General features: G+C 35.6%; 1 protein-coding gene across 1 annotated transcript in view; it reads left to right on the top strand.

Moving 5' to 3' along the window:
- The window catches only part of PLA2R1 (phospholipase A2 receptor 1), a 114,184-nt gene extending 96,557 nt beyond the window's left edge, over nt 1–17,627 (top strand). The window contains exons 21-29 of the mRNA XM_059927961.1: nt 1,077–1,194; nt 1,885–2,015; nt 2,386–2,533; nt 5,695–5,933; nt 7,509–7,677; nt 9,612–9,752; nt 11,601–11,717; nt 13,020–13,196; nt 15,695–17,627. Of these exons, the coding sequence (XP_059783944.1) occupies nt 1,077–1,194; nt 1,885–2,015; nt 2,386–2,533; nt 5,695–5,933; nt 7,509–7,677; nt 9,612–9,752; nt 11,601–11,717; nt 13,020–13,196; nt 15,695–15,909 (1,455 nt within the window). The 3' untranslated portion in view covers nt 15,910–17,627. The remainder of the gene's footprint in view (nt 1–1,076; nt 1,195–1,884; nt 2,016–2,385; nt 2,534–5,694; nt 5,934–7,508; nt 7,678–9,611; nt 9,753–11,600; nt 11,718–13,019; nt 13,197–15,694) is intronic.
- Nucleotides 17,628–21,206: the final 3,579 nt, after the last annotated feature.

Below are 21,206 nucleotides of genomic sequence, written 5' to 3'. Positions count from 1 at the left end.
AGAAGGGTACAGAAGGATGCGCTCTCACGTGGCATGGAGGTTGTCACATTAGCCTAGAATAATCTAGTAGCTGGGATTTTCTCAGTGGCAGATCTCAAGATCAGACCTATCAATGAGCAGGGTTGGCTATGTTCATTAATGAGAGAATAATCCACATGGAATATTTTTTGCATAAAGTCTCTCCTGACTTCTCTGGAACTTTGCCTGATCTGTTACAGCCTTTCTCTTCTATCTTTCCCTCTCCCCTGACTCCATATAGCCCAACTAACATGGTTAAATTTCACTGAGCTTGGTGAGGGGGTTATTTTCTTCAACTGGCCTGATCTGCCTAGCAGTTACCATTCCATATTTCTCATCCCATAATGAGTAACCCCTGCCATGCCATAGACATGATTCTCTCTTGAGTGAAAATCAACTCTCACTGCCAAACCCCACAGCCTTCTTTCTGAGTTCCTTTTGACATTGTTGGCACCCCTCCCCTTTGTTTCTCCTTCCTAGGTTTCCTTGGTCCTGCCCTTGCTTTTCTTCCCACTGGGCTCATTTTTTTCTTTTCTGCTTCTTCCTCATTGACTTTTGGACCACGTGGCTGACTCCAAGTATTTAGTGAATTTAAATACCTGATGTGGTTTGATTCCCCAGTATTCCTCTCTCACTTAAAGTGAGGAAGTGTATTTGTAAATAAAATTGAACGAATCTATTAACTGCCACTGAAAGAAATTTTTTAAAGATTAAATCCTCCACTGTAAACTTTGCAGTCAGACTGGCTCCTTTTTAGAAGGAATGCTATTTTTCATTGAGCCGAAGACATCGTTCTGACGTCCTGCATGACAAAACACATCCTTGCCTCTGTTCCCGCCTGATGCAAATGCACAAAAGGCACTGACTCACCCTGAAAGCTGGTCCTCTTTGCTTTTCTTTCACACCTTTGGAGCAGCTGGGGGAAAAAAAAAAAAAAGAGTCATTTCTGTGCAAGAAAATTATAAAAAATTTTCAAAGCTGGTCCTCAGTATCTTTAGGAAAGTTTTAATTCATTTAGAAAAATATGGAAATGAATGCTTTTTTGGACATTTTTATAGTGCCTTTTGATGAAAATCCCCAAAGACCCAAGCGATTGGAAGAACTGGACATCTGCTCAAGATTTTTGCGTTGAAGAAGGGGGGACACTTGTCGCCATTGAAAATGAGGTGGAACAAGGTAGAGTACTCAATGTTCAATCAGGCAAAAATCACCATTTTTATTCAAGCGTCTGTTAAAATATTCCTCCAAAATACTAACATTTCCAAATCAACATTTTAAGTATTATATTGCTGGTGACACATAAGTTTTCAGTGTGACCTATAAGGTTTATATCATGACATCTGTAAAAGTTAGTACACTCCATTGTTTACAAACTGCTGATTTTTTGGAGCCTTTTGTCTCACCAGGCGTAGTGGAAAGAATAAGGATATATTTATGATCGGCATTTCAAAATGGCTAAAATAGTCTGAGGTATAGTCTATTATAATTGCATGGTATAATTTTTTAGATCCCTTTAGAGTTACCTACACACTTTCATTTGCTATTTAGGCAATAATCATATACTTTAGTTAAGTATAATGGATAAACCCTCTTTTGTTTAGAAAGGCATTGAATGAACACTGGAAATTGTTTTGCTAATGATATGATGAAATCCCAGGCTTAGCCAGCTAATTTCTGTCAATTTAAACTGAGCAAAAGTGACAGAGACTGCATCATCTTAATAAGGAGAAAGTAACAAATTCCTACAATTGATTCGTAATTAAGTTTTGCTACCATTTAAATAAAATCATAGCTATAAACAGAATTTGATGATTACCCAAATGGTTTATATGGTATTAAATTTGATAATGTATTCTTATTTTTCAGCTTTCATTACTATGAATCTTTTTGGCCATACCACTAATGTGTGGATAGGGTTACAAAATGATGATTATGAAAAATGGCTAAATGGAAGGCCTGTGTCATATTCTAATTGGTCCCCATTTGATATAGTAAATGTAAGTTTTAAGATTTATTTTTTAGAAATCATTTTAGCAAGAGATCCTATTTGAGACTTGTTTACTGAAGTTTTTCTTTTTTTACTTCCTATATTTTGTAGGCATAAATTTTTATTAGTTGGTTGTTAATATATTAATTTTTAATAATGTAATTTCATATAATATTCATGTGTTCCATGAATATAATCTCTTTACTCATCACAATAATTATTTATTTTGTGGGTTATGAACTGATTTGTGAACAGGTTTATTAAATGCAAATAAAGGAATAATAGTGTTTGAATTTTTAAAATTATGTCCTTAATAAAAATATCAATGTTATGATAACGTTATATGTTACCATTTTTTAAAAACGTGTATTCTTTTGAAGATTCCAAGTCATAACACCACCGAAGTTCAAAAACGCATTCCTCTCTGTGCCTTGCTGTCAAATAATCCTAATTTTCATTTCACTGGAAAATGGTATTTTGAAGACTGTAGAGAAGAAGGTTATGGGTTTGTTTGTGAAAAAATGCAGGGTAAGAAATATTTGTTTTTTTATTCCTTTCATTTCCATGGCCCACTCTTCTCTTCCACATTTGCTTTACACATTATATAAATGATAGTTTCATAGCTAAGTGCCAGCACTTATTCTTTAAGCTTTACATACATATGGTCACTTAATCTCCACTACTTCAGGGTTGTGCCCCCTAGTGGGGTTCTAAGGACTCCAGAGACCACTTGAGTGATGACCAAGTTTATGCATCCATTTTGGTCATATTAAAAGGCTTTATGCTTGTTCTAGGATTATGTGTCTGTTCAGATATTTTAAAAGACACTGAAAAAATGTTGGAAGAGAGTCAAGGACATAAACCAACTCAATACTTACTCCTTTCTTGGAACCCTAAAATGGTCTTTGTGGCTAAATATGGCAAACAGCACATTTCTAGATCTGATGATCAGAACCCCCAATGACTTCTGGTATGACATACCAAAGCTATAGTATTACAGGTAGCCAGTGGGGACATGAACATTGTGAATGCACTGTAAGTGACCTTGAGTAACAAAAATAAAAACAACAACAACAATAGCTCACATCTCATGCTTTTACTGAGTCCCAGGCTTCCCTAGAAGGCCATAATTTGTGTCTGGAGCTGTGTGGAATTCTAGGCAGCCTAGGATACATATGCTTACTTGGAATATGAATTATAACTCTCAGTGTTGCATACATGTGAACTCTTTGATGATACTAAGTATCAACCCATCCTCAGAAAAGCAGTTCCAGAGAAATCCTCTTTCCTAGTTCACAGTTATCACTTTAGCATGGTAGTGGTCAGGAACTGAAAGATACCAGATCAGCTATAGCGAGAGTATTATGAGAAGAGCAGAGTCTCATCAGAAAAGAAATAATATCAATACATCATTACTTGTACACTTATGATGCACCTGGCACTGTGCCTTGCTTTTTATAAGTATTGTGCCATAAAATCCTCCCGACACTTCTATGAAGTAGGTAAAAGTCTCCACATTTTACAGATGAGGAACTTGAGGCTTAGGAAAAATAAGTAACATATTCAAGTTCTCTCAAATACAATGATTCTATTCTAGGACCTTGATGTTGATCTCTTCTTGAAATGTACTCTCTGACCACTTTCTCTCTTTGATATTTTTGGGACTAACAGTGTTTATGTTCTTTTGGAGATAGTATAGAGCAGTGGTGGTGGAGTTCAAATCCCACATGGGTTCCTATTCCACCTCTATAAATAAACTGTCAGTCAAGTTTCTTATCTTCTCTGAACCTTGATTTCTGCATCTGTAAAATGGAATAATAACTATCTCACAGACTCTACATATATACAATGCTTAGCAAGTTCCTAGCATGTGTTTAACAAACAATTGTTGCTTTTGTTATTATTGTTTCTATTATATTATTATTCAACTACACAAGTTCTTGTAGTCTACAATGAATATCCAAATTCTGACTCCTCTTCTTTGTGTGCCATGTGAGTATGTGTTTACATTGGGTTTCGAACCTAAAGTCTTTGATCTGCCTGAAAGAATAAAGATATCTGAATAAAAAGAGAGACAAGGGCAAAGTCAAGACCCCCAATTTTGAACTTGGTTTCCAATGGATCTTTCTCAGGGCAGCAGATGGCAAAATCATAGTGCTCAAAATCACTTATGTTTTGAAACTGGATGAAATCAATAACATAGGGAGAAATTCATATGTGTGAAAATACAGGTGCACGACTTAGTGGGGACAACCAGTTAAATTGGTATTTGGGTCACACATACAAAGAATTTCAGTTACTTTAATTTTAATAATTGTTATCATTTTTAAATGGCTACTTTGGTATTATGCTGGTTTTGTATAAATAACATTTAGTCTTGGTACATCAGCTGGCAAACAGAGTTCTACAAAGAAAAACAGATGATGAAAGTGTGGTCCATCAGAATTTAATTGGTGAATAGATTAATTTCACTTTGGTTTTACAATATGTACTACTGCTATATTGAGGTAACAGTTTCAGGAAAAGTCAGATCCTCACTCAGCCATTTTTATTTGGGAGAGTGTGACAAGAAGAGGAGAGGAGAGCAAGAAGCAGCATTTACTGAGTGCCTGCTGTGGTCCACATCCTATAGTAAGTGCTCTACGTGAATATCTCCTTGAATTTTACCCACACGCCTCTAACGAAGGCCTTAGTAATCTCTTACAGACCAGAAATTTAAAGTTTAGAGAGATTAGCTGATTTGGCCATTTAGGGTCAGGACTGGGACTGAGTCCCAGGTCTTCAGACCTATCCACCATGCTCCTTTTCAACCCCAAACGTGATAAAAACCAGTATACAGAGAGAAATCCCAGCCACTTTGGATCAGACAGTTGAGAAATTCTTACCTTTTTTGTGTGTTTTAGGATGCCTAAACTCAGCCTAAAGATAGTACAGAACAAAAAGGCAAATGCACATAGTAAAGAAGAAACATCTGTATGTAACACATGAGCTTGGTTCTCACTTGATCACAGCCACTCATTTATACAAAGCACCAATGATCACGTGTGGGAAAACCTTGTCTTTTAATTTATAAATCTTGACTCTGCTAGGTGGCATATTAATAGTAATGGTTTATAAGAACTGTATGTATTTCTAAGCATTAACTTATTTCTTAACTTCTCTTTAGAAATTATACATGTTAGCATTAAACATGATAGCAACTATCATACAGTCTCAAAAGTTTAATAAAGTGTTATATTTGAGAATATGCACTTGTAAATTGTGTTTGCAAAGCAGTGTTTGACTACATTATATATGTTAATATTCTCTTAGTAAGTATTAAGTTCTGCCAGAGGCATGTGTTAGGCTGAGTATACCTAGTAGAAGTAAACTTGCCTAAGGAGATCCTATCAGTTCCACCAAAAAGTGGTCAGTTTGACAAGGGATTGTCAAAAATGGGAAATCTAGAAATGATTCAATATATGTTTATATATATATTTAAAACTCATTCATTAAATTTCCTAAGTGTTTTCATTCTTTAGTATCACCTATGCTTACAGGTACTGTCTTCATTTTGAAATAGTCAATTCTGGGAAGAAAAACTCTGATGTTAACAAGAGCATGGTTCATTGTACAGGGATCCATGCTAAGCTTTGCCTCCCCCTTTCTCATCCAGGTTCTACAAATAATTTTTGTTGTTCTTTTTCTAGATACTCCTGGACACAGTATAAATACATCTGATATGTATCCAATCCCCAATACCTTAGAATATGGAAACAGAACTTACAAAATAATTAATGCAAATATGACTTGGTATACAGCACTAAAAACCTGCCTGATGCACGGAGCAGAACTGGTCAGCATTACAGACCAGTACCACCAGTCTTTCCTCACTGTTATCCTCAACCGGCTAGGACATGCCCACTGGATTGGACTGTTCACTGAAGATGTAGGTGTCCTAAAATCCTTGGACAATCCTTGCATAATTAAGTTCCATATCTACCTCCTTAGTGATATAGCCACTGAAATTAGCACAGGGAAAAAAAAGCCATGAAATAAGAGTAAATGTAACATTTAGGTAATTGGATTATACAATAACTACTGACCAACCTCATGAGCAGCATATAACTACAAAAGGTGTCCCTTTTTAGAGTAAACATCTACTTGCCTAATTTCTGGAAATTCATGCCCTTCAAAGTTTCTCTGAAGATGTCTGAAAAATTTCAGGATACTGACTTATAGGTGCACTGGAATACATACTGAACTCAAGCACCTGCATTTGGGTAATTTGTTGCATTTAAAGAATCCCCAAGAAAAATGAATCATGCTTCCTGCATAGAAATTTGGTTATTAATTAATTCAGTACCCCTTGGAATTTAACATGTGCGTTATTTTCCCCCTCTAGGGAAATGGTTTGGAAAGTAGTATTTTTAAATTTTTTAAAATAAAAGTATTACACACTCAAATAGTGAAAAGTAAATCTATTCTATCCTGACCTCTAGTTCTACTCCTCAAAGTTAATCACTGTAAACAGTTTCTTGTGTGTCATTTAGAAATTTTCTGTGTATGCATATATATACACATGTAATGGATTAGTATGTATATTTTTTAAAAATATAAATGAGCTCATACTATATATACTGTCCTTAAGCTTGCTTTTAATTTAATATACGTTGTTCAGCTTTCTATGTCAGCTCATAAAATCTAATACATTCTTTGAGACAGCAGCATATATGGATATACCACAATTTATTAAACCATTCTCATGTGAATGGACATTTGGGTTCTTCCCAGTTCTCACAATTCCAAACAATGCACAACAAATATCCTTGTACAAGTAGGATAAATCCCCAGGAATGAAGTTGCTAAGTACCCTTTATAAATTTTAACAAGTGATGGTGCCATATTGCCCTCTAAAATTTTGTGCCAATTTACATGCTAACAACAGTGTATGATAACATCTAGTTTTTTCACATCCTTGCCAACACTGGGTATGTCAAAATTTTAATCCTTGCCAGTAGGATAGGTGAAAGGATGGTATTTCATGGTTGTTTATTGTATTTTTATATTACAGAATTTTTAACTTTATGTAGTCAATTTTGCTTTATGGCCTCTGGATTTTTTTTATCAGACTCGGAAAGATTTTTCCCATATCAAGAGTATAAAATATTTAGCCAAGTTTTCTTTAGCACTTTTATGTTTTCAATTATATGTATGAATCTTTGATCAATCTTAAATTTATTTTGGTGTAAAGAACAAGATATTGATTCAACTTCACTCTGATTGCTTACCAGGAAATTATGGTGAGAGGGAACCAAGGATTCCCAAAAACTAAAAAAGATATTGTTTATGGCAGATAGTTCTTTTTGTCAGGCCATATCCACAAGCTGTCCTAGACTTCCTGAAATATAAGTCTAGATGTAGAAATATAAATCTATGCATGAAGTGAGAGCTGCTCAGACAGCATTGGGTGGTGTTGCCAGCATTCATGGCAAGGAAATGATGGCTCAATTTCCCTCCACAGAATGGTCTTAATTTTGACTGGTCAGATGGCACCAAATCCTCCTTCACTTTTTGGAAAGACGATGAGTCATCCTTCCTGGGTGACTGTGTTTTTGCCGACACCAGTGGACACTGGAGTAGCACAGCCTGTGAGTCATATCTGCAAGGAGCCATTTGTCATGTGCCCACAGGTAGGTTCAATTCTATTCAACTCAAGAAATACATACTGTGAACCTACTGTATGCAAGGCACTGTGCTAAGCAAGAGCTATGAGGGAAAGTAGTAAGAATTATCTGCTCTCATGAAGCACTTGGTCTGGTAGGTGATGTACAAGTAAGTGTTACACGAGGCAGGGCTACCAAATGATATAAGAGCCATAGCAAGTGCTGTGGGGGGATAGCAAGAAAATAGACACATCAGATCCACTTGGGGAAAAGCAAAAAGCCTTCTTGAAGGACATGACTGTGAAGATTGGTCTTGAAGAATGGGTGTGATCAGGAAATGATGGGACATGGAGAAGCATTCTGAGCAGAAAAGCTTGGGCAGACATGGGAGGAAAAAAGGACTGGGCATGTAGCTGAGCAAAGCTGGTGTTGAGATTTTCCTGCATGGCAGGTTTTTGGTAAGAGAGAGGTAGGAAATCAGGCTAGAAACATAGGTTAGGAGCATGTGTGGCAGACCTTGAATACCACTGAAGATTTATGTTTAAGTCAAAGACTAATAGGATTCTAGAGCCATCATCATCCTCATCATCATCATCATCATCATGGTAATAATATTTATATTTATATTATATATGTATATATAAAACATGACAGTAATGATAATAATATCTCATTACACTGAATGTTCACCTCGCCCAACCAGATGAACATTATTTTAAAGATGAAACTTAAACTCAGAACATTAAATAGCTTCCTGAAGATCTCACAGATGTCTGTCAACAGCACCAGGAGCAGAAGCCAAGTTTCCTTGATTTCTGATGTCGTGTTTATCCCATTAAATCAGGTCCCCTTTCCTTTGATTGCTATGGTGTACAAAAAGAAATTTCCTTAACACTAACTGGTTTCCTTTTAAATCTCTCATTTAGTAAGTGTGCATGTATTTACTTACTCTCTGGATACTATAAGTCAAATAGCACACATATTACAAAACTTCAGCTCAAAACAGTCCAGGACAAAAATGTAAATGATAGCCATATGTATTGGGAAAGCTAATTCTCCTTCTAAAACACCATGAAGTTATCCTTCTTTTTTCAATAACGCTACATTTATTGAGTGCTTAAGTGACAGGCACTAGCTCACCTAAACTTCTTAAGTTGTAAGAAAGATGTTATTGTTAGCTCTCTTTTACGTGTGTGGGAGTGTGGGGAAGATAGGTAACATACCCACAGCCATGCACCTAGGATCTCAGTGTGGGTGCGTCTGACTCTCATGCTTGCCCTCTGAAACAAAGACTTCCCTAAATTCCCCTTAGTTATGTGTTGTGTTATGTCATGTCATGATATATGTTATGTTATGATATGTTACATTATGTTATGTTATACTATGTTATGTTATGCTATGATATGTTATACTAATGTTATGTTATGATATGTTATGTTATGTCATGATATATGTTATGTTACATTATGTTATGATATATTATGTTATACTATGTTATGTTATGTTATGATATGTTACTTTATTGAATGCTTTATTTTCTCTAAGTTGACTAGCAGGTAAGGATTTACTAAATCTTCAGCACTGAATGGAACACATTCTGTACATTTGGAAGTGTCTTTTACCAACTTCATTCAGCTGCCAGTATTTCTCTGAATCACATCCCCCAGTTTTTCCAATCTTTAGGACACTAATTGTAAATATTAAAGATAACACCCAAACTAAGCCTATGAAGCTATGCATTAATATACCCTGTTATGTGTAGGTAAAGATTATTTCTGCCAGACATGCTATAAGCCATTCCAGTTTTGTAATCATTTACATTAAACCCACTCTTTCAGAGTATTATCATGAAAATCTCATTACATATATTTATCGTGGTCTTTCATATAATGTAATGCAATGTTTATCTCAATAAGTGAACCCAGTCACCACCCTGAAATTATAACTGATTTTGTTCATAGAAACAAGACCATTTGGATACCCAGAGTTGTGCTCAGAAACATCTATTCCCTGGATAAAATTCAAAAGTAACTGCTACAGTTTTTCTACAGTCTTAGACAGTACGAATTTTGAGGCTGCTCATGAATTTTGCAAAAAGGAAGGTAATTCTTTTGTTGTGGTAAAATGCTTTCAATGTGTTCCTTCTTGACATTTCAGTAAACAATGTAGTTTTCTTCATTTGTCTGATTATTTAGTGATTTCAGAAGCAACAAAAACAATTGCAAAAGTAAATATTATTGAATTTGCTTGTTTGGGGGATGGCTAATATGTTCAATGTTCGGTATACAATTAAAAACCCAAGACGATGTCTCAGGATACTGCACTTTCCCAAAAAAGTGTTCCCTTTGAATGAATTTGAATTATGAATCTTTAATGTTCCTGAAAATTAATATTCTATTCTTTAAGTACAAGCTTGTATCTTTTAATAAATGTCATACTACTTTTAAAATTCTAATCAAAAATTACTTACTAACAATAGAAACTTTCACTTTTCAAAGCCTGAGCTTTTAAATTTTTTATTGAAGTATAGTTGATTTACAATGTGTTAGTTTCTGGTGTACAGCAAATTGATTCAGATATGGATAGATAGATAGTTAGAAATATAGATATATATTCTTTTTCAGATTCTTTTCCATTATAGGTTATTATAAGATATTGAATATAGTTCCCTGCGCAACACAGAAGGACCTTGTTGTTTATCTATTTTATACATAGTAGTATGTATCTGTTAATCCCAAGCTCCTATCTTATACCTCCCCCAACTTTCCCCTTGGTAACCATAAGTATGTTTTCTATGTCTGTGAATCTGTTTCTGCTTTGTAAATAAGTTCATTTATTTCATTTTTTTAGATTCCACATATAAGTGATATCATATGATATTTGTCTTTCTCTGTCTGCCTTACTTCATTTAGTATGATAATCTCTAGGTCCATCCATGTTGCTGAAAATGGCATTATTTCATTCTTCTTTATGGCCAATATTCTATTGTGTATATATACCATATCTTCTTTATCCATTCATCTGTCGATGGACACTTTAGGTTGCTTCCATGTCTTGGCTATTGTAAATAGTGCTGCTATGAACGTTGGGGTGCCTGTATCTTTTCAAATTAAGAGTTTTCATCTTTTCTGGATATATGTCCAGGAATGGAATTGCAGGATCATATGGTAACTCTATTTTTCATTTTTTAAGGAACCTCCATACTGTTCTCCATAGTGGCTGCACCAACTCACATTCCCACCAACAGTGTAGGAGGGTTCCCTTTTCTCCACACCCTCTCCAGCATTTACTATTTTTAGACTTTTTGATGATGGCAATTCTGACTGGATAGCATCTCAATATTATTGAGATGATATCTCAGTATAGTTTTGATTTGCATTTCTCTAATAATTAGCAATGTTGAGCATCTTTTCATGTGCCTGTTGGTCATCTGTATGTCTTCTTTGGAGAAATGTCTAATTAGGTCTTCCATCTATTTTTTTATTGGGTTGTGTTTTTTTGGATATTGAGCTATATGAGCTGTTTGTATATTTTGAAAACCAAGCCCTTGCTGGTCGCGCTGTTTCCAAATATTTTCTCCCATTCCATAGGTTGTCTTTTCGTTTTGTTTATGCAAAATTTATAAGTTTAAATAGGTCTCATTTGTTTATTTTTGCTTTTGTCTCTTTTGCTTTGGGAGACTGACCTAAGAAGACATTGCTATGATTTATGTCAGAGAATATTTTGCCTACATTCTCTTCTGGGAGTTTTATGGTGTCATGTCTTATATTAAATCTTTAAACCATTTTGAGCTTATTTTTGTGTATGGTGTGTGAAGGAGTGTTCTAACTTCATTGATTTACATGCATCAAAGCCTGAGCATTATGAATTATGGTACAGAAGAAATTATTTTAATTGTATTTACATGTAAACACAAATAGGTATTCATTTGCTGTTTGTCTCTTTTATAGGATCTAATCTTTTAACAATCAAAGATGAAGCTGAAAATTCATTTCTCCTAGACCAGCTTTTAGCTTTCAGTTCTTCTGTCCAGATGGTTTGGCTGAATGCTCAGTTTGATGGTGACAGTAAGTGACTGGGTAGAGAGAGGGCATAAATAAATACACAGTGGTCAAGGTTGATGGAAATGGCATCTGCAAACCAGAAAACTTCCCTTGGATACCTTCCTGTTTAAAAAAATATCATAAATCCTAAAGCCATTTCTTCCAAAGACATCATTGCTAACCCCTTTTTATACCCTCTTGCCCTTTGAAATAATCCCAGAAAACCAAAAATGAAAACAAACAAGTTTATCTTATACTTAATCTTGCATTATGAAGATGCTTGGCTGGAACTTTGTGTTCACAGACTTAGTCATAGACACCAAACCATATTTACTTGAAAATACCCCAGGTTTCTAAATGTTATGAGAGCACAGTAGAGTTATGGAAATGTTTCAGTGTTAAATAGTGCTAGTAGAATTGTTATTTGCTACTCATAAAAACCAGAGTTTGTAATCAGATGAGAGCATGCTATTCTTTTCTTTATGTAACTGATGGTTGTTCAAAGTACTTGTAAAGAAAATTACTTTAACTGGTATAGAGAACTTGTTACAGTGGTGTACCAAGGTGGAGGATGGGTCCATGCTGGCAAGGAAGAGTATTTCAATCACCGACATTGCTTAAAATTTCTAGCACAGGGTGATAATAAAAAGCTGACTGACTTATGCTTAGTTTTATTGTTTGTTTTAAATCCTTTTCAGACAAGGCACTCCCTTATCACCTACACATGGATGGATTCTACCACTGCCCCCACCCCTTGGTATACCACTGGCTTGCTTTTTAAAGAAGCTCACTGTACTCTGTGCTCATAAAGGACTGTTTGCAACTACTTGATTTCTAAGATATTCAATATACTGAAGTAATGAAGTTATTTTTTCTTTAAGCTTTTAAGTTCAACCTACAATTTTATTATTCTATCTATAAATCTAATAAATTTTAAGGGGTACTTTACAAAAAAAAGAAGCTGACTGTAAAATTCTTTTAGAAAGTGATCTACTTTGTAATGATATAGCTGTTAAGACTTTAAATGATTTCTTTAAATTGTTTGTAATGATAGGGACTATTTCAAATTCAAACTGTACATTAAGAAACATGATATCTTGAATGAACTAAATTAGAACAATATACCTAAAATAAAGAGAGTTGTTCACCAGGCAATTTTACTTATACCTACATTTTGATGTTGAGTTCATGATTTTACCTACTGAGTTGAATGCATCAGATAAGGAGAGAGTCTCATTAAATTTAGGGGCTGCTTTTTAAGGTTCATTCCAGACTTAGTATGTTTGATAACCATGCACATAATTCATGTTAGCATTTTTTCCACAGATGAAACCATAAAGTGGTTTGATGGAACTCCCGCAGACCAGTCAAACTGGGGTATTAGGAAGCCAGAGATGGACCACGTCAAACCCCATCTGTGTGTTGCCCTGAGGATTCCTGAAGGAGTGTGGCAGTTATCGTCATGTCAAGACAAAAAAGGATTTATATGTAAAATGGAAGCAGGTGGGTAAAGTTAGAAGGTAAATCTTCATTTTGCTTCTACCTTGACTAAAGTTGACCCACCTCTTTAGCACTTAAAGCTTTTAAAATCTAAGTATTCAGATAGTATTCAGGTAGATTCTAACATTATCGTCTTGTTTTACATCAAACAAGTCGGAGAACATTTCAGCTCCTTCCTCTGATATGAAGAAAACAAATAATTATAAATCAAATCAAAGACTACGACTTTCTTGTGTCACCCTAGCTGTTAACTTAATGGGCAAAAAAAGAAGTTTACCTCAAGCAAATAGAGCTGGGAATGTAAACCAGCAGCCCTCATTCTGGCAGCTGCTACTCAGAATTTTAAGCTCCATCTTTGGTCCCAGGAAATATAATTCAGGTCTAGGTATCCTTGTTGTGGATAAGTAGATGTGATTCTCTATTGCAAGCCATAATATATTATAAAAATCATATAACTTCATCTTGAGCTATATACTTAGTTTGTGGTGATTATAAATAATTTTAGAAATATAAGCCAGAAAATTCTAGTCAGTTGCAAATAATAGAGCTTTCTAAGAGAAGGCGTTAACAAGGATCATTAACAGTGGGAAGGTGTTTATAGTAATCACAACAGTTTCTAGATGCAGGTATTAATAAAGAAGGAGGGATTGATATGGCCTGGGCTCCTGAAGAAAACTTCATAGAGGGGATGAGTCTTTGGAATCGCAAAAGATAATGAGAATAGAGGAGGGAAGGAATATTGGATAAAAGGTCCAGAATGACTAAAGGCAGAAACTGAGGATGAGCTTAGACTGGACCACGTTAGGTGGTGTTGGGAATAAAACCGTATTACTGTAGGATCCATCCACAGAAAGTGCTGGGCTAAAGAGCTGAACTCCATGGTGAAGGACACAGGGAACCCCTACATGCTCTAGAGACACCAACAGTGGAGTCACACCCATCTGATGTAAAGGGAGACGGTCGTAATTTGAGTGATAGAACTGGGAACAAAAAAGGGAAGGCGGACATGGGAAAAGAGAATCATCAGGCTTTGGTGACTGATTAGATATTGGGAATTAAAGAGCAAAAACTGGTAGGTGTGGGAACCAAACTTTGAAGCTCCGAAAGTATGGATATCAACTCTGTTTGGAAACCATGACTAACCTATTAGTGTGCCCAAGCAACCACTAGCATTCAACTATCAAGAACAAATCAGAAACACCTCATGTCTGTTCAGGACTTTAAAGCTTCCTGTACTACATAGGACACCTCTTTTATCCTACACAGCAACTTTCCAAGGCAGTGAAGCAGATACAGTATTCCCATGTTACAATGAGAAAAGTCCTTGTCCAAACTGAGGCTACATGGAGAACTACACGCCACATTTTCTGATTCCATATGCCCCTTCTATACCTGCCCGCTGCCTCCATCCTGAGAATGAATACTCGTTCAACAGTCTTTCTTTAAAATGTATCTTTACACATACACAATACTACATGTTTTCAATAATATTATGCAAAATTATACAATATTATTTTAAAATTGCAAAATCGAGGTTTTTTTTTTTTAAAGTGTATTTTTGCCATTGGTAATGTTGACATTTCTTTTAAGAGTGAATGGGCATAAGTAGTGCACTAAGGCACTTCCTCCACTCACAAATCCTTTACTGCTCTGCCTCTGGGTCATTCCCTACATATTTCTCTGGATCTTTGCTTAAATCAAAAATAGCAGAGTTCAAACTTTGATATAGAGTCTACTTGGAAAAGATACATTCTTACAGTAGAAAATCCTCAAACAGGAACCCTCTAACTTTTTGAATGGGGGAGCTATTATTCATTTCCCAAGATTCTTGAGATTTAAAAGGTGAGAAGGTGCTGATTTTTTTAATCTTTGCAAAAAGCCAGGGAGGTTACCGTTGCTGGACCAACTCCACATCAGATCCCAACAAAACTGAGTTCCTTGCAGGCAGGGACTATATTTTACTCATATTTTGAATGCAGCACAGTGCTGAAACTGGATGGGGATTCTTCAGCTTAAAAAAAAAGCAGTGTATGTGTTTGTGAGCACTAATAATGATTATTATAAATCAGGGGTCAGCAAACTTTTCTTTAAAGGACCAAATAGTAAATATTTCAGGCTGTAGGAGCCATATGGTTTCTGTCACACTGCCTTTGTAGCACAAAAGCAGCCATAGACAATAGAAACATTATTAGTGTGGCTGAGTTCTAATAAAACATCATTTGTAGAAACAGGTGCCCAGATTTGATCCATGGACCATTATTTGCTGAGCCCTGCTATAAGCAATGACATGACTTTGCTGATCAAAAGGAAATTTTCATCTCAGTATTTTTTGTATTTGATTTTAGATATTCACACAGTAAAGGAGGATCCAGGAAAATGTAGGTTTCAACATTAGAGAAAGTTTTGATTTTTCATAGAAATAATAAAATAGAAAGTAACTATGTGACAGTATCTATCTTACTACTTGTCATTGACGTTTTCTTTTTTTCATCTTCTTTCAGGACCAAGTCACAGCATTATACCCCTTGCAGTAGCAGTGACACTGACAGTAATTCTGGCAATTTCCACACTTTCCTTCTGCATATACAAGCACAATAGTGGTATCTTCAGAAGACTTGCACAGTTTGGAAATCCTTACTATCCTGCAACCAACTTTAGTACAGTACATTTAGAAGAAGATATTCTCATTTCTGATCTTGAGAAGAATGACCAATAATAATGAAGTGAAAGGATGCCACGGCCATGAGAATGAGTAAAGAAGAGTACTTTCCTTTACAGACCAGATGCCGCTCTAATGTGAATCGTGTCACCATTTTAATTATTCTTAAAATGATTACTGGTTTTGAATTGTAACCAAATCAGATAGGTGTTCATTTATTCATTTCCTCGAACTGTGATCTATTCTTTAAAAGGGGAGATTTTACAATGGCTATTCTTCAGAAAACAAAAACTATTAAAAGAAACTCCCAAATGAAAACTCTCAAACCAATGTGAGTAATAGTTTTTGCATTAATATGCTTCTACTAAAAATTTTTGGGAATTTTAAAACTAATCTGATATCTATTCAGACGTTTACCAATACTCATTCCATTAAAAGAGAGAGACAGAGAAAAGCAAGACAAATTTTAAACTCCTACACTTGTATAAGAGAGGAAAAAAGAAAAGGCTTTTGAGAGGTTTCTTGTTTGTTTTTTAGTTTGATCAGATTAACAGCAGGGTTTGGAAAACACTAATTTCTAAGCTTAAAACTCACAGGTTCTGGGCTCTATACTAGTATTTAGGGTGACATTCATTTCATTAGTTCTGACTTCTCAAACTAAAGGAGAAGAAAAATAACCTTTCTTTAAATAGTAAAAATCTTGGTTAGCAGCACAATTTCATAAGCAACCATGCAATGTGGCCTATAATCATCAATTACTAAATGATGATAAAGTTGGATAGTTAAAAAGATCTTACAGATAAGCTCAGAGGAACTTATTGTCATCCTAATACTGTTAAAATTCACGAGCTTTATCAAAGACTAAAGGTATAAAATGTATACCACTCCTAACAACCAAAAGATATAAAATGTAACTTGAATTTAAAGGGGAAAAATGAAAGATGTGAATTACAGTTTCAGTAGAACAAGACAAGTACTAAATAAATTACTCTCCAGTAGTAATCTAGATACATTTGCTCTATAAAGGAGTTTATTTGGGGAGTTCTATTGAGTAAACTAGGGTTTGGGGGAACCAACTCCATTTGCATTGGGCTAGTTCATGCAGTCAGTAAAAAATGATTAAAAGTATGGTACTATCCATAAATTAAAACTCACAGATTTGATCTTCCTTCATTAATTTCTTATAAAGAAAAAAGACTTCATAATCAATGTTCAAAAGTTTACTCATTGTGTAAATGTTTATTGAGTTCCTGTTAAGAACCAAGAGCCATTCTAGAAATTGGAGGTATTGTGGCGAGCACTTATTTTCGAATGAAGGAAAACCAACAGTAAACCAGTAAAGAAATGCATAAGAAGAAAATATCAGGTGGTCATGAAAATTAAGTAAGGTCCTGTGATAGAGAGAAACTGGGGGAGTCTCCGTAGAGTGTGAATTTTAGTTATTACAACCAGCTGCCTCAAAACTGGTGGCAAGTAGTCACAAGATGGAGCTTGGGAGAAAGTATGAATAAGTTTCTAAGTGGAAAACTATCATCATTAGAAACACAATTTGAAGAACGTGTCCTAAGAATGAAGTCCTTGCGGCCTGAAACAGTTAATACAGCTTCCAAAAGCAGCTCTTTGCTACTGCTGTGCAGTTTACACACTGAGACAATCTACTTCCACAATTTTGTTTGTTTGGGGACTTTATTTTTTTCTAAGATATTACATTATGTGACAGTTGTATATTTATGACTCAAAAGAAAAATTGGCTTGGACTAACCAGATGTTATAAAAGCTCAATTTAATCATCTGTCAAGTGAAATTAAAGTTCTGTTCTTTTTAGTGGACTTGGTAAAAACTGCTAATCAATTATCCTTCCAGTCAAGGTATATTGAAGTTGAATAGTCAGTCGCACATAAAAATTTGACAAAGTATGTCATTAGTAAAGTGGTTTTGCAGGGAAAAAAACTGTACTGCTTGTCAGTGCTCTGTACTTTGACATTTAGTATTGAACCACATCCTAATGCACAGATCATGCGCTGCTTCCCATTACTGAAATTTCAGAAATAGGAATTACTGAAATACTCTGTTTTATTCATATACGTTCACTTTTAAAAACTTTCTTCCACAACAGTTTTTAATCTGAGCTAGATTTCATGCTATACATGAAAAGAAAAAAGTAGCAGGGTCACAAACTCATTCACACATAATTAATGTGCCCCCTCCAAAAACAGTCAATTATTTTCTATAACTCTGAGTAATAGAAACTCTTGGATTTTTCCAATTGAAGTTATATTGGGCTCTTCCAATTCCAACAGTCTTCTTTCAGATTAAATGTTTCTTCTATTGAAAGTTCCACTCCCCATCAAGGGTGCATTACATGGTCTCATTAGATAAACATTCAGTCTTCCGGAGTTTCCATTCCCTCCTCAAAATGGTGGTTGGATGTATGAGAACTTGTTGTGTCCTTGTGGTACGGGGGGGAGTAGGTGATAACTGACTGTGGCTGTGTTATCTGGTGTCCACTGATGGTAGTTGTCTGGCCCACACCTGGGAATTCTACTGGCGTCTCTATGAAGTCTGTATCTGGTGTAACCTGTAGTCTAGTCTCTTTGGACTGGCCCCATCCTGGCTTTCCCTGGCATTGCCTTATCCCTGGCTGTGACTCCCATTCAATTCCCTACCTGGACATTACAGTTCTTGGCAATAAGGCCATGTCACCTCTGCAGCACTATCAGTTACTCCCTTGGTCAGGGGAGGCTTAATATGGGACCAAACAATCCCAAAATCTCATTGGCTTAACACAGCAAAGGTTTATTTTTCATCCACACCAACATGGGCTTGCAGGAAGACTTTGCTCTATTCAGTTATTCATGGGTCCAGGCTCCTCCTAAATAGTAGGTCCTCCATCTCCTAAGGCCTTGGTTTCCTCAGTGGGTCCCCTACCTCTGCCTGACAGAAGAAGTTAGAGATCTATCTTCGATTAATTATGTAGCTTCCATGGGCTATTGAAATACATTCTCTAAGTTAGCAGTCTTTAAATTGATAATATGCACCCTGTGGATACATAAAGACTTCCAAGGGATACAGGGGCATGGATATTTTTAAGGAGCTCAGTTTCCAGACTCATTAACCTTTATATATATTCTTTCTTAGAATTGACTTGCCTGAGATCAAGGTGTCATGCTGGTTCTTCTTTCCCACCTCTTTTGGTAGAAATGTCCTTTTCTACCTCAAAAAAAAAAAAAGACATGTCTTTTACTCCAAATATTATGATGATGCCTTCTCTTGGTAAAATCCTCCATGGCACCAGACAAAGACAAAATTTCAAAATAATAATGTCAGTGAAACTTCTTTTAACAAAGGAATTTATAAACACATGTAAATTCTCATGTCTTCCTCTGTTTTCATACATTTTTCTGTTAAGGATGAAGTGGTGAATTAGAAAAAGGTTATTTTGCCCCATGTTAGGATAGTCTAAATTAATATGCATTGTGTGTGTATATATATATATATAAACAGCAGGAAAGATAACTGCCTTCCTTTGAAACTTTATCTCATCCAGCCCCTGTCTATTATGAAAGACTATTTCTGGAGAGAAAATCTAGGGAAAGCAAAGTAAAAACAGTGCAACTATTGATAAGACCCTGATGTGTTACTTTATGTGGGCTAAGAGCTCATGGCAAGACTTCGTGCTTTATTTATCTTAGATTTTTAACTGAGCTTTGGGGATGAGTATTATCATGCTTATTTGAATTGAAAAATGAAATCAGACTTTTTTGAACATTGTCTTATTTGGATGATTTCTTTGACAATGAAGATTGGCTTTACCAATTAAGTTTTATGATGAACATTTTCATTAAACTGGATGAACTATATGTGCAACTCCAGTGTTCTGATTAAAACATGTATTAATATAAAGACATTTTAATAGAAAAGTAGTATCAACAAAAGTATGATAAAATTAACAATGTTTTATTTTTCCAAACCTTACTTTGTATGCCAGGTAAAGCAAGGTGCCCGTAAGTGAAAGAGTAACAGGCAAAATTGATAGTCACTTTAAAAAGGAGTAGAGAACTCAAGTTTCTGGGTCTAGAAACAAAACATGGCACTTCCACTCACATGTCATTGGCCAGAGTTAGTCACAGGGTCCATCCTAACTGCAAGGAAGTCTGGGAGGTCTCCCGGTGTGCTCAGGAAGGAGAGGATAATGGACTACAGTGAGCCCCAGCAATCTCTGCCACATTTTCTCAGCACATATAGCTACAAAAGAAAGGGAGTGGGGGAATGGAATTCATGCTGAATCCTGGCTCATTCTAGCAATTTTTAATTAATATTAATTAATTTTTCTATGATACATCCATTTCATTAAGAGATGCATTACCTATAACATTTTAGTTTTATATATACTGATTATTTATTAACCATTGTAATATATTCATGTTGGTCTGATCAACTGTGTGCTGATAGTAATTGAAATGGCAACTCAATACAGAAGAAAATGTATAACACTGCCTACGTTCACAGGGAAATTTTTAAAAATAATTTTAACTTATATACATATTTTACTACAGGCAAATATGGCAAGGAAATGAAAAAAATAGTTTCAAGAATAAAGATATTAGGATAAAATTCCGTGTGGAGATTAGAATGGAAAAACAAGACTAAACAGAAAAAGAAACAAGAATCTCTGACTGCTAAGAGCTTGTTTCTGTGTGTTTCTATCTTTAAATAGACTGTGATCAAATTCAAATTATCATGGTATCACCAATCAAAAGAAATAGGTCTCCTTGGTGAAGTGGTTGATTCCAGGTCTGGGGCAGGAAAAATACAAGATGAAACTGAAATATCTTGTGATGCTAGAAAGTAAGGAAATGCTTACAAAAAGATGGGGTCATGTCCAAAGGACATAGGACTAACCTGAAGGAGTTCCCAATGGCCAAATTTGGAACACTTTGAGAAACAAAATAAAAATAGTATTGGATTTTAAGCATAGAATAAATATCTATGAATCCATATTAATGTAAATAAATAAATGAATGAATGAATAAGTAAATCGGAGAGGAGCAACAGTTCTTTTCTACAGAAGAATCCCAATTAAAAATGCAGAAGGAGGGGCTTCCCTGGTGGCGCAGTGGTTAAGAATCTGCCTGCCAATGCAGGGGACACGGGTTCGAGCCCTGGTCTGGGAAGATCCCACATGCCGCGGAGCAACTAAACCCGTGAGCCACAACTACTGAGCCTGCGCGTCTGGAGCCTGTGCTCCGCAACGGGAGAGGCTGCGACGGTGAGAGTCTCGCGCACCGCGATGAAGAGTGGCCCCCGCTCGCCACAGCTGGAGAAAGCCCTCGCACAGAAACGAAGACCCAACA

The sequence above is a fragment of the Balaenoptera ricei genome, chromosome 7 (genome assembly GCF_028023285.1).
Source record: "Balaenoptera ricei isolate mBalRic1 chromosome 7, mBalRic1.hap2, whole genome shotgun sequence".
Taxonomy (NCBI): domain Eukaryota; kingdom Metazoa; phylum Chordata; class Mammalia; order Artiodactyla; family Balaenopteridae; genus Balaenoptera; species Balaenoptera ricei.
The sequence above is the reverse complement of the archived record's forward strand: the minus strand, read 5'-3'. Positions and strand labels throughout refer to the sequence as shown.